The sequence below is a fragment of the Schistocerca nitens genome, chromosome 3 (assembly GCF_023898315.1).
Source record: "Schistocerca nitens isolate TAMUIC-IGC-003100 chromosome 3, iqSchNite1.1, whole genome shotgun sequence".
Taxonomy (NCBI): domain Eukaryota; kingdom Metazoa; phylum Arthropoda; class Insecta; order Orthoptera; family Acrididae; genus Schistocerca; species Schistocerca nitens.
This window is the reverse complement of record NC_064616.1, coordinates 383,966,201-383,980,020: the sequence shown is the minus strand read 5'-3', so window position 1 is coordinate 383,980,020 and position 13,820 is coordinate 383,966,201. Positions and strand designations below refer to the sequence as shown.

General features: G+C 36.5%; 1 protein-coding gene across 2 annotated transcripts in view; it reads right to left on the bottom strand.

Annotated features, from left to right (window-relative positions):
* Positions 1 to 6,932, bottom strand: part of LOC126248323 (26S proteasome non-ATPase regulatory subunit 2) — a 128,864-nt gene extending 121,932 nt beyond the window's left edge. For both annotated transcript variants that reach the window (XM_049949213.1, XM_049949214.1), the window contains exons 1-2: positions 6,744 to 6,932; positions 1,594 to 1,650 (exon numbers count right to left, since the gene is read on the bottom strand). In XM_049949213.1, coding sequence (XP_049805170.1) covers positions 1,594 to 1,650; positions 6,744 to 6,821 — 135 coding nt within the window. In that variant the 5' untranslated portion in view covers positions 6,822 to 6,932. The remainder of the gene's footprint in view (positions 1 to 1,593; positions 1,651 to 6,743) is intronic.
* Between the last annotated feature and the right edge of the window lie 6,888 nt (positions 6,933 to 13,820).

Genomic DNA, 13,820 nt, shown 5'->3' with positions numbered 1-13,820 from the left:
CTTATGCACCAAACTGCATATTTCCTGCCATTAAACTTGCAGACAAGTTTACTGAAGTCATTGACTACACTTTCAGGGGAATCAGCTAGTACTTTCTTTACTTTATACTTACAAACAACAGTCCATTACACTTTGCAATACTGATTGTTACCTACCAAAAATGATAGTGCCCAACCATACTATTACTTTCAGCTATACAGTTTGAAGTGTGTCAACACCACCCCTGGCCTGATAAATGATCCAACTACACATCCAATTACACAGCATTTTTGGTTGTCTTTGTAGTGCAAAATCTAGTGCATATTTCTTTCCCACATTATAATCAATGGATGTTTCACACTGACAAATGTTAAAAAAAGTCCCACAAGTCAATTGATATGGTTCTTCTGTTGCAATTATGTGATGGATCACACGTGGTCACAGCACATCAAGGTGACCAAGCAATGTGTTAACCATGCCCTCCCTGACTGTATATCTTATAATTGGAAATTGCCACACTGTTTTACAACTGAACCTTGTTAAAGTGCACTTATGGTGATGCGGCTCTTCTGTCACATACTGATGATGGCAATTTGTTGACCTTGGTCTTAGTAAAATGTGTGATAGTACATGGTAGCAAATGAGAATCACTCAATCTAATTCCTTTCAGCACAAGATATGACTTGATTATATTGTTTTCAATACAGAGAGCACAAAAATACTTGTTAGTCATCTGGTTATTTTGAATTTTTAGATTGCTACTTCTTATCATCATCATCAGGATTTCCTTCCAGCGAGCCAGGTAGGAACTTTGTGAATGAATGCTTACTAATTTTCGTATTTCTTTGGAGACTGGAAAAAACTACATATGCTAACATATTAATCTGTAGTCAAGCCTGAGGCCTAGGTTAGGTTGGAATGTGACAATGAGTTTGTGAGTTGACAATGTCAACAAAATGAATAGAAGAAAACTAAATGAGCTGACAGACTAGCCAGTAGCATAGCATAGGGCATGTGTTATGAAGGAATGTGACTGTCTGGTTGAGAATTAGCAAAGGCAATGAATGTGAATGGAAGAAAACTAGATGTGTGGGCAGTGCAACCTGTAGTGTAATCCATGGCCTAGGTTACGTTCAAACTTAATAATTTTCGTGTGAGTTGGTAAAGCCAATGAAATTCAATACGAAAAAATGATTGCTATAATCGAGATATAAATTAGTCACTGCAATTACCTACTTGTATGCCTTATTTATAATTTTGCTGAAAATTCCAATGATGTGGTTACTTTTTAACCTAATAGAACAAAATATGAGCTACATTTATTTACAAACCATAGGAAATTATGAACAAGAATCTCATTGACTACCTACATTCGACTTGTGATTCATAGTGATAACTTCCCGTGATTTATCACGCAAATCATTACCAATAGCAGTACACAATGGAAAGGCGATGACACTTTAAATGCACATTTACCACTGAAACCTCCATTCATTCATAAGAGAGGAAAAAAGTGGTTTTTGTGGAGATTGAAAGGCACATGAAAGAGCATTTTACTTATTAATATATGATAAAGCATAGTTACTTTGACATAGAAATATAAAATTTACTTACCAACAGTTTTTCTACCAGCAAGTTAAGTTCTTCCTGCAATTGCTTGTCTTCTTCAGACTACAAACAAATAAGAGAAAATGCTAAGTATGCAGAATGCTCTGTGAAAACACCAATACATATTATGCAAATAAGTAACTCTGTAGCACTATTCTAAAAAAAATATTCTAAGTTGGCCTATTAAATGAAAAATAAGTTTATCTAATAAAAATGTGATTGAAATGTAACAGTATTAACTAAAGCATAGATCTGTCATTACAACAAATGATATAATTGCAAAAAGGCTTAATGGACACTGCAAGTGAACTCACGGTAGGCCTATACTTCACTATAAGGCTAAAGTACAGGAACAAACACAGTGAAAAGTGTGTTTACACATACTCGTGTCAGCATTTACTGCACACAAATAGATAACAGCTTAACACAAAATTATATCAGTCACAAAAATTGAGGAAATACTGTAAGTTTTTTGCATATGGTACTTAAAGATGTTAAAGGCACGAGAAAAGATAATACAAGAGGTTAGAATATGTAGAGATGACAATGTCTGCCTGGAAGCAAATTATGACAGAGTAAATAACAAACAGCAAACTAGCTGGAAGAAGATAATAATGAAAAAATAAATGCAAATAAAACTGCAAAACTGACAAGTTTATGAAGTAGGCAGAGAACTTACAATGACAGTAAAATGTTTGGTTACAAACTGTGCAAATTTGTAATCCTATTGCACCAAGAGAGTAAAACATATTCCTCTGAAAATAAACAAATGAGGAAGATTAAATATTAGCACCCTATTGATGACTAGGTCATTGGTGACAAAGCGCAAGCTTATATAGAGGAAGAATGCCTTTTTTCAAAATAACAATACAAGTATTTGCATTCAGTAATTCTGGGAAACCACAGAAAACTTAAATATATATGGCCAGATAAGAGATTTGAGACACCGTCTTCATGAATGTAACTCCAGTATCTTACCACTGTTCCACCTCACACAGTGTTATCCTCTACAACAGAAAAAGAAAATCGACCTGGATTTGCTTAGGCCAACAACTCAACTCACATGTGGTCCAATTTTGTAATGGGTAAAACGAATGGTGTACGTGGTATGATAAACAGGGACATAATGGCATACAAGGAATTGGGTGTCTCAGTTCAGGTAATGTGAGTTACCAAACAAGTCACATCAGCCAAAATGCCAGAACTGAACATAAAAAGGGACTGATAAAGTAGGTGTGGCTTGGTTACTGTGTGCAGTGGTCTTTGTATCTCACTGTCAAATTTCTACGTACACCTTTATCTATACGAAGAACATTGTGATAATACCGTACTGAAAAAAAACTGCCTTCAAACTAATATTTCAAAATGATAATAACTGTCTCTAACGATTAAGATTCTTTGGGACATCAGTATGGAAAGATGTATACTACGTTATTAAGTACTTCCTATTGGTCACGAGTAATGCTAAACATTGAACATCGTATAACAATAAACTAGATAAGTGTATAACAAATTACGAAATGCAGAATGTAGAACAAGAAAACTTCTACAAAGAAATTTCAGGCAAATCACATGGACTTTGGGTTAAGATGATGTATGGGCCAGAGACAGCCAGTTGTTCTCATTCTAGTTGTTTTGTTTGGCATATTAGATCATCATGACTAGTAGTATGACAGGATATATTACCCCTTGATACAGTTACCTTCAAACACAAAGCACACCAAGGATGCAGGATGCAGGAAGCAAGCATTGCATAGGCAGTACGGAAAGGAAGGAAGATTGGGTTTAACATTCCGTTGACACTGAGGTCATTGGAGATGGAGCACAAGCTCGGACTGTGTCAAGAATGGAGAAGGAAATCAGCTGTGCCCTTTTAAAGGAACCATCCCAGCATTTGCTACGTGCGGTTTTGGGAAATCGTGGAAAACCTAAATCTGGATGGCCGCACACAGCTTTGAACAGTCATCCTCCCAAATGCACGTCCAGACAGTAAAGAGACAGTTGTTTGTGTTCTATGTAAAGTTACATCAAAATTTTATTTGAAACATTAAATAATATCAGCAGCTGATTAGTGCAAAAGAAGAATAGTGTCTTTTGTCAAAGCCACTTTTGTATCAACACAAGTACAACAGGACTAGTTGAAACTGTTTATTAGTTAGTATATCTTGCAGAAGTAGCCTGCAGAGATTTCTTCTACCAATCAATGAATAATATGGGCTAAAGTGCACTTATGATATTGGCAGTTCTTGTATTGTGTGTGGATATTGGTTATTTGTTGTCACCTGTCAGAGCTAATCAGATGCAAATTTAATGGTAGCAAGTGAGAATCACCGAATCTAATGATTCCTTTTGGCAGAAGATACAAATTGATTACATCTGCACACCTTAAGTGCACTTCTACCAATCTGGTTACTATGAAATTTAAGCTTCCTTACTGATTTTAGTAGTCCTTTGGTGACTGTAAAGACCAAGATGTGCCAATAGACAGACCTGTAGTGAAGCCTGGAGCCTCAGTTACATTGGAATGTGATAATTTGTTTCTGAGTTGGTGAAGTTAATGAAAGTGAAAGCAAAAAACCTGGTGGTTGTGACAGACCGACCTGTTTCACAGCTCGAGGCATAGGTTATGTTGGACTGTGACAGTCTGGTTAGGAGTTTGCGAAGTCAGTGAATGTGAAAGTCAAAAAAACATGATTGTAGTGACAGACTGATTTATAGTTCAGCCCGAGGTCTAGGTTAGGTTGCAATGTGATAATTTGCTTGTGATATGGCGAAGCCAATGGATCTCAACACAAAAATATAGTTATCACAGTAGACTGACAAGTAGCGTAGCCTGAGATATACATAAATCATTACAATAACCTACATGTGTGTTCTTTCCGATTTTGCCAAAAATTCCGATGATGTGGTTACACTCAAACCTTACAGAACAAAATACCAGCCAAATTTATTTACAAACCATATGAAATTGTGAATGAGAAGCTCATGGCTGTCCTTCATCTCACTTGTGATTTGTCATGTCGACTTCCCATAATTCACTGTGTGAACCATTACCAACAGCAAAACACAATGGAAATGCCACACTTTTACCATAATTTTACATTTTCCATCTCTGAAGGCACATTTTCATGTGGAGCTTTATGTATGGATTAACAGAGCAGCTGAGTGAGTGACGCAGTGAGGGCAATGGAGTATAAACAGTGTCTCAAGAATTAGGATACTGTTGTAACGTTGTTGTTGTTGTTGTGGTCTTCAGTCCTGAGACTGGTTTGATGCAGCTCTCCATGCTACTCTATCCTGTGCAAGCTTCTTCATCTCCCAGTACCTACTGCAACCTACATCCTTCTGAATCTGCTTAGTGTATGCATCTCTTGGTCTCCCCCTACGATTTTTACCCTCCACGCTGCCCTCCAATACTAAATTGGTGATCCCTTGATGCCTCAGAACATGTCCTACCAACCGATCCCTTCTTCTGGTCAAGTTGTGCCACAAACTCCTCTTCTCCCCAATCCGATTCAGTACCTCCTCATTAGTTATGTGATCTACCCATCTAATCTTCAGCATTCTTCTGTAGCACCACATTTCGAAAGCTTCTATTCTCTTCTTGTCCAAACTGGTAAGTGTAGTGTATTGTACCTTTAATTTGGTATGTCATTAATGCATAGTAAAGCTGTCCTCAAACACAAGTGTGTTTTCAGTCATGTTTTGCTTTATTCGGAACAGTCCAACTACGTGCATCATGCCCTTGCTTCCTTTGGGCTTTAAACAGGCCCACCTTGCTAATTGTTGGGGAATCCACAGGTTAATAAGCAGTTTCTCACATTAAAGAACCACTGCCAGAGGTAAAAGAAGCAACAGATGATCCAGTAAGAAGCCAACAGCCAAGTAGCCAACCAACTGAGGACTGAACCCTCGATCACTGAGCAATTCACTCTTCATACATGTCACTAAGAAATGACTGTTACCCATTGTAAGTTCAACTGTATGTACCATTCTAAGACATGTAATTAGCAAATATGCAAATTGTGCAATGTTTCTGAATGACCATTTACCACAAACACAGCTACAGAAAGGTACCAACAAGATCATATCATAAAAGTCTGCCTTTGTAGTTAAGTGGCACACTACAAATCCAAAGGTTCAGGCTTCCATTTTCAGTTTGTCTTACAAATTTTATCTGTCACTTAAATTTTCTTCGACTCTAATAAACACTTGTGTTTGCGGAAAATACAAAGAGTTCATGTCAGACTGTTGGTAAGGTAAGATGTCAGGAAGACAATGACATACAACAGGACCAAGACTAGTAAAAGCACTGTGGAGAGGTCAAACCAACTTCCAGGTTGACGGCAGCTTTACATTACAGAAATAATGATTTCCAAGATGCTTTAACAAAATGGTTTAAATGAACAAATTTTTTATGTAAGGCACAAACACGAGTCATACAATTAAGCACAGTCCTTTTCACAGATCGTGATGAGGAGTCGATATGAACTCCAGAAGGCTTATTAATAGCGGGGGATTATTTATTGTAAAGAACTGGAGTTATTCGTCATTGCAGCAGTGTACAAACTACCTTGACATTCATATGATGTAATTACAGTAACCCACGAAAACACGATTCTCGTTTGCCAGGCAGGTATTTTCATCCCACTGCTCCCGAATATGCATCCAATAAAATACACACGATTGATGTGCTGGCACTATATCAATTATATTAGTGTTCCATCACCTGATTAATCAACTTTTTAACGTGGAATAATTCTGCTTAGGCTGAAAGGGCAATAATGAGTTTGATAATTGAATTTTAGTGAAACCATTGCCCGAATCGTGTCATCTGCAGCTGAACACTGTTATAAGTATTGGAATTTCTCTAATTCTCTGTACTAGCTGGCGCAGAATACAAGGAATAGTGATTTCTCTAATTCTCTGTACTAGCTGGCGCAGAATACAAGGAATAGTGATATGTCTTATCACAAATATCGGGATCCGACAGTATTTTACACAGGAAAGAATAGGGATGAAATGCATTAGTATTACGTTCAATAATCGAAAAAGTGCCACATGCTCATTACTGATGTAATATATCACTTAAATGCTCTCGATAAATGGTACAGCACATGCTATACACAAACAAAAAATATAAATCTGTCGCTCACCAGTTCGGCTGTTTCTTCTTCGGGTTTCTTTTCTTGCTCCTCCTTCGTACCTTCCGTCATTGTTACGTCGTCAGGCATTATGCTACAGTTTATTTACTAACTCACAACAAAAGATAAACAAAATCACTACACATTACACTCAAACGCCAGTCATCACCCGCAAAGAGTACAGTAGCATACCATACCAACGTTGGCTTCAAAGATATTAAGATTGCCATAAAGATATTCATCCAATGTCATACGGCAAACAAACGCTTTCGTGGGTGGTCACAGGCTCAACATGTTTTGAGAATGAAACCATGGTCCATGTAGGCTGCATTGTTTTTATTATCTGTGTGATTGGCCAATTTCTACCGTGGGTCATTTTCAAGCACGTATTTTCGTGCTTCATTTTACATTGTGATGCATGTATCGCAAGATAATGAATAGAATACGGCCTACTTGGACCATGTCGTTACAAAACAAACGGTAGTTTGCTGTTGAACAGAAACAAAATTTCCTTTGGAAGATGGGAGCTTTTACGTAATTTGTAATCAAGTATTCTAACCCTGCAATAGGCACGCCCTGAATTGTCACGAGGTCAGGCGCGTGAGGGACTCCTGTTCCCCTTGGGGTTTTATTAATTACTGATGGAAACGATTATCAAATGTTCTTTAATTGTTTGTTCTATCTTTGTAGATGTAGGGGGATGGAAATAAATAAAAAACATTTTAATAATTTATTTCTGAGACAGTTAACACGTATGTTATGCAAATGAGACAAACAGATCCGCCTTTTACATTTATGACAACATTTTCTAGCTGACCTGTCTTTCTGCCATCCACACTTCTAGCAATGTCCTTATGAAACCTTCTCTTGTGGTGTAACTGCTGAATTTATGGCCAGTGGAACACGTGCATGCAGCCACAATTTAATGGGAATTTGAGAGATAGCAGATATGTGCTGAATTTGAACTTTGATCACTTCGCGGACCTACCTCTACAGAAATTCCGTTCTTCACACTGATTTAGGTGTTCTCGAATTTTCTCAGTATGTGCACAGTGCACTCGCAGAAGAGACATTAAGTAAATTGTAGAAAACAACCATAGACCACCTGTGAGTGTTTCGCGACTCATCATCCCTCTGGCCAAGTGGCAACATAAGTTTCTAAGTTAAAAGTATAGACAGTTATAGCATCTACCAAAGCAAATGTCATAATGCCATATTTAGCCGGCCTTTTAGGAAGGTACTATTTGAATTGTCATTGTCCTCAAAATTGTAAATGTCAAATATTCACTTGGAACAAGGTGTTTTGAAAAAATTAAGAACAACAGTCTCAGAAATTTCTCTGATTGAGACTAATTTATCAACTTCTTTTCGAAGAAGAAGAAGAAGAAGGAAATGAGACGACGCCGACTTCGAATTTATATCCAGATTTCGCTTCTTAAAGGAAGCCATATTTCGTCCTTTCTATCCTGTTGGTGAGAAACTCGAGTGTATAGCAGGCAGGTACCACTGTTTCCCTGTTTTCTTAAATAATTCTGTTTATTTGTAGTAATAAGAGTTTGAGTTCAATACTTCATGGATTCCGTCGTGTTATTTATGTACATCATGCATATTAAAATGATGATCTGTGTAAAAATAGTCTTGTTTATCTGGCATGTGTTACAATTGCGGCTGTAGTGGAAATGACTATTTCGTTTTATTTAGTATAAGTGCTATAATAGACTTATCCAGATCGAAAAATCACACCAGTTATGTGTACTATTTGTTTAACAGCTTTTTCTGTTTTATCCAAAACATCGATTTTTCGTGTTTTAAAACGTTTTGATAAAACGGTAGTGCCCGAATTTCTCTCAGCCACATTTCATCAGTAGCAGAAAATACTGTTCTACACTCTGTTTTCTATTGGGAATGCTCCTTTTTGTAAACACTATAGCAGTTTCAGAAGAAATTTCCGCATATTAGTTAAGATATTAGGATCACAGGTCCATTAATGCTACAGAGCAAAAAATTGTCTCCCACCCACCATTATTCAATGAAGCCTGTGAATTACTTGTGTGTACTCAGGCTAACTTTAACACGGGAAAATTAAGAGGAAACTCAGCATTAAAAAAAGTTAGGCTTTCCCAGCAATAGAGCATAGCTGGGCCGTAGCTCATGACTGATAGCCGACAATCTAGTTATAATATAGTGACCCATTTGCAAAAGCTCTACAATTTCTTAGTAATGAGCGCGTTTAATGGTGCTGAAGGGGAGCAGAGAGAAGAATGTCCATCGTTGGACATACCATCGCTCTAGATGGGTTTAGCATAAACACATCAACTTTCACAAGGTTTCCAAAATCAGCATTCACAAAATTCCTTTCTATTCATGCTTAAAAATCGTATTTGGGTTTCCATAATAAATAGCTAAACTGTTTGCAGCAAAAATGTGTAGATGCCTTCTAACTTGGACTAACACTCCTATGACACATTATAGATCCATCTACTCCTAGTCTGTGATGTCACTGGAGAATCAACCAACAACAGAGCGTTTTTGATAATGTTGCCAAATCTTGATATTTAATGATTTTTAAGCTTTAATTACATAAAAATAACAGACATTTTGTTAGACTATTTACTATAAATACTATTTGAATTTTATAATCAATGAGAATAAAAACATTCTGGACCATATTTTTAACACAGGAAAATAGCCTATTGTCAGGTGTCTTGCAAGCAAACAGGTTAATTTTCTATGAACAGTTTTGATAATTTCAAACAGTTATTTTCTTCCAGGTAGAGCAGTAATTTATTTTTTCTGGATATTCTTAGCTTAACTTTGTACTTCAAATCATGCATCGTTCATAGTGTACTTTGGTATTGAGGTTTAGTTATATAGCTTGCATTGAGCACCCAATTAATTTCTTTTGGCATTTAATTAGATTCATTTTCTTTATTTCAAATTTCGTAAGTTTAAAGTTTTATTTCATGACACTGTTTACATGTGCAACACAGGATCAACCATCAGTAAGTGTTGTTCAGCAGTTGAATACATTATCTAAACGACTCGTTAAGTGAGTAGAAAGTTTTTTAAATCGATGTATTTAGTTTTCCCTTATACAGAAAGCATTTAACAGAAAGCTTACACATGTCGACCCTATTCGCTTAGGATAGACCTCTGGGGTGTAAGCGATTACATAGTCAGACTGCGACACAGGTTCTCACAAGAAAGTGAGCACTATGCATGTATTTTTTCTTTCAGCTATTGTAATTTCATTGTTATTTTTGTGTGTGACTTTTCTTGTGACATTTTTTTGATTCGTGAAAACCTATTCTGTGCAACATTGTAGAACGGATTTTATGTGCAGTTTATTTTGTGTAAAGGTTTCGAATTCGTTTCTCTTGAATTTACAGAAACACTTAATCTTATTTTTTGTGACTTGTGTGTGAAAAGAATTTATTTTTTGAGTGATAAAAATTTTGCAAGAGCTGATTTTTTTACGACTTGTACAACTTGTTACAATGGCTTATTGTGCACAAAATGTAACAGTGTTGGGTTCTGTCGGCACTTCTGTTGAATCTGATAATGCAATTACTGTAAATTTGGTGCTACAGTTGCAGAAGCGTGTGGGTGATTATAATACACCAGGATAAGATATAAAGTCACTGGATGAGTATAATAAATCACAGAAAGAATTTATTAGGTCATTAAGAGAGACGTGTACTGCTTGGAAAGAAAATACTGTGTCACGGGTAGAAAATACCAAGAATCAGAAAGAAATGATTACTTCAGATAGAGAAAATATAGGTGTGATTCATGACAAAACTGGTGATTTACTATCAAAACGACACATTTGTCAAACAATACAGAGAGAAAGTCTGATGACACATCACTGATTCTCTTTTCGAAAATAGTAGAATGCTAAGTTTCGAAACAATGTAATGATGATCCGACGAGAATAAACCTTGGTGGAGGATGTGGATAGGAGGGGCGTTGTGTCAGCACACCACTCTCCCGGCCGTAAGATGGTATTCTTGACTGAAGCCACTACTATTCAGTCGAGTAGCTCCTCAATTGGCGTCACGAGGCTGAGTGCACCCCGAAAAATGGCAGCAGCACATGGCAGCCTGGATGGTCACCCATCCAAGCCCCGACCACGCCCGACAGCACTTAATTTCAGAGATCTCACGGGAACCAGTGTATGCACTGCAGCAAGGCCGTTATCACTTAATATAGCTTTTGCTTATTGTGAACTCATGCATTACACAATCCTTGGTGCACCAACAAACTTTTGACACTGCTATCTTATTGGCATTTTGTAATGACACTGGTATCTTGCATTCTTTGATGACATACTTTGCTGTAGTCCCTGTATCGCTTTTATGATGAAACTTTTGTGTATGATTTGTCTTAGCTTAAGAATATCTTTTCATTTTGTTTACTGATTTACCATAATGATTTTTTGCTACATATGCACAGATACTTTGCTGCACTGCTTGTGTGATGAAATATTTGTCGCGTTTGTATGTGTGTATAATGAATTTGGCTGCATTGCTCTTCAGATGAATTATTTTTGTGAATAGTCTTAGGAGAGCTCATGTAGGATAAGCATTTGCTGTTAGAGGCTATAAATAAGGTAAATGTCATGACGTAACAGAATTATGGAAAATGGATGTGGGAAGAGAGTAAGCTGAAAATGTAACAGATGCATCTAGAAATGAGAAAGAAATGTGGCTGTAATATGCATGTTGAATAATGATTATTTTATGTGGGTATGATGGTGTGATAATGAAATGTAGGCAGATTGACATAATATTTTTCGCAGATAAATTGACATGAAAGGTATAATTATGTGAATATGTTATTTTTGGCAGGTAAATTGAGATAAATGATATTAACAGGAATCTGTGAGGTTCAGAGAATATAAAGTGTGCATACAATACAGAAGTTGGAAAACTGATCAGTACACTAGAGTAGTATATGATACTAGGATACACACAGATTGACTGACAGATGCCGGCCGGGGTGGCCGAGCAGTTCTAGGCGCTTCAGTCTGTAACCGCGCGACCGCTACAGTTGCAAGTTCGAATCCTGCCTCAGGCATGGATGTGTGTGATGTCCTTAGGTTAGTTAGGTTTAAGTAGTTCTAAGTTCTAGGGGACTGATGACCTCAGATGTTAAGTCCCATAGTGCTCAGAGCCATTTTGACTGACAGACTTTGACTTTGCAGTGCACTTAATTCCCTTTCATTTTCCTTTACATGAACTAAGATACATTTGTTTGGCCTTTATTTCTGGTCTATGTATCTTCTTTCTCGTATGTTATGCATATATTTTTATGTATGTAATTTGTTTATTACGGTTCCTCTGATTTACAAGTTAGTTATTAGTTCTGAGTAACTAAACATTTTATGTAATGTAAGATATATTAATGTGTGCACACTAGATTCTCTTGTGCATTTTCATGGCCATTGTCACCATTAGAAGATAATAATGTTTTGTCAGTTGCTTCTCTTGTTAACTTTAGTGTCTATCTGGTACAGAATATTGTATAATTCTTTCTGTATTTAAATGTTTTCTGATCACGCTGATTATTGTAAACTACAAATACTCGTATTTTGTACATAAGCTTCATCTTACATTTTCATGCAATGCTCTTATATTGTGTCAGATATTTGCTAGGAATACGGCAATTTCTTAAAGAGATAATACTGCATGGGCAGTTCACATAGCCTATTTGTAATATAAATCACAAATTCAATGAAGTTACCAGGGATTTAAATAGGTTTTGCACACATTTAAAGGGAATAGTAGTACTGAGTTTATCCCCATGACTCTACTCCACTACAACTAACTGAAGATTGCATAAACTTAATATTTATTTTAGCTCCTTAGTGTAATCTGTTGAGGTGTAGGCCATTTAATAGCATGAAGGGAAGTGGGCAATGAAACACATGAAAGAGTTTGATAGCATCTTATGTACTAATATTTTACACCTGTTAATCAGATTTTTATGCCCCATAATTATGGTTCACAGTCAGTCTGTTGATTTCTTTTTGACTTACTTGCAAAGGTGAAAATACAACTGAGGGCTGAGGATGCCAAGGCTGTGATAAAAATAAATGAAGGAAGTGTTGTGTACCAGACCTGTGCATAAAATGTATTTAAGATAACTGCTTAATTTTCACTCAGTGTAGCAATTCATACTTTCATATACTTCATGGAGCTCCTTTTCACATTGATATTAGTATATACTTAACTTCTTGTTTATGTTCAATTCTCATGTTCTCTTTCTCTCTCTGCCTCTCTGTCACACACACATGCACACACACACACACACACACACACACACACACACACTCACTCACACACACACTATCTTTATATACATAATCCAGTTTTTCTTCTCCTCTAGTAAAACATCCTCTCCAACCATGAGTGCAATATTTCATGAACATTTTGATTCTGAATAAACACAAATGTTTTTTCATGTTTTATAGTACTCCCTATGATAAGTATATTTCATTTTAAAAGAAATTACGCAGGTATGAGCTATCATAAATGTATAAAGAGGAACAAAGTCTAACTTTCACCTTTTTTTTAGATTCACCACTGTCAAAAGAAAAGGCCAGTTTTTGAGCTGGGGGTTTCTTGCCATTTATGTCTACAAATACCAAGAAATGACTGATTCAGATGGCCTAAGACTTTGCTCAACAACCTTTCATGCCTTGCACACATAATAATAGATTTAAAACATTTATTCAAAATGCAGTCAAAGAAGCACAGAATGGTGGCAATATGTGAAAGTATTCATACAGCATCAACTATTTATCCTCCCATGTATCTTTCTTTGTATCTGTAGCAAGTACAGTAAGTAACCATTGCTGTTATAAATAAACAAATTGTGAAAATGCAACAAATGCGTGTAAAATTAGATGTTTCAAACTCAGACACAAATACAAACAACCACCGACGTCCCAAGATCACGTGACACTCATCGTTTAACATTGGCAACATGTGCAGAACTTAGTGCTCACTCCAGAGATGTTTCTACTCTATGGTTGACTTGCTAGTCAATGAGTTGTTTGGTGCTGAGACATTCCAATTTGATATA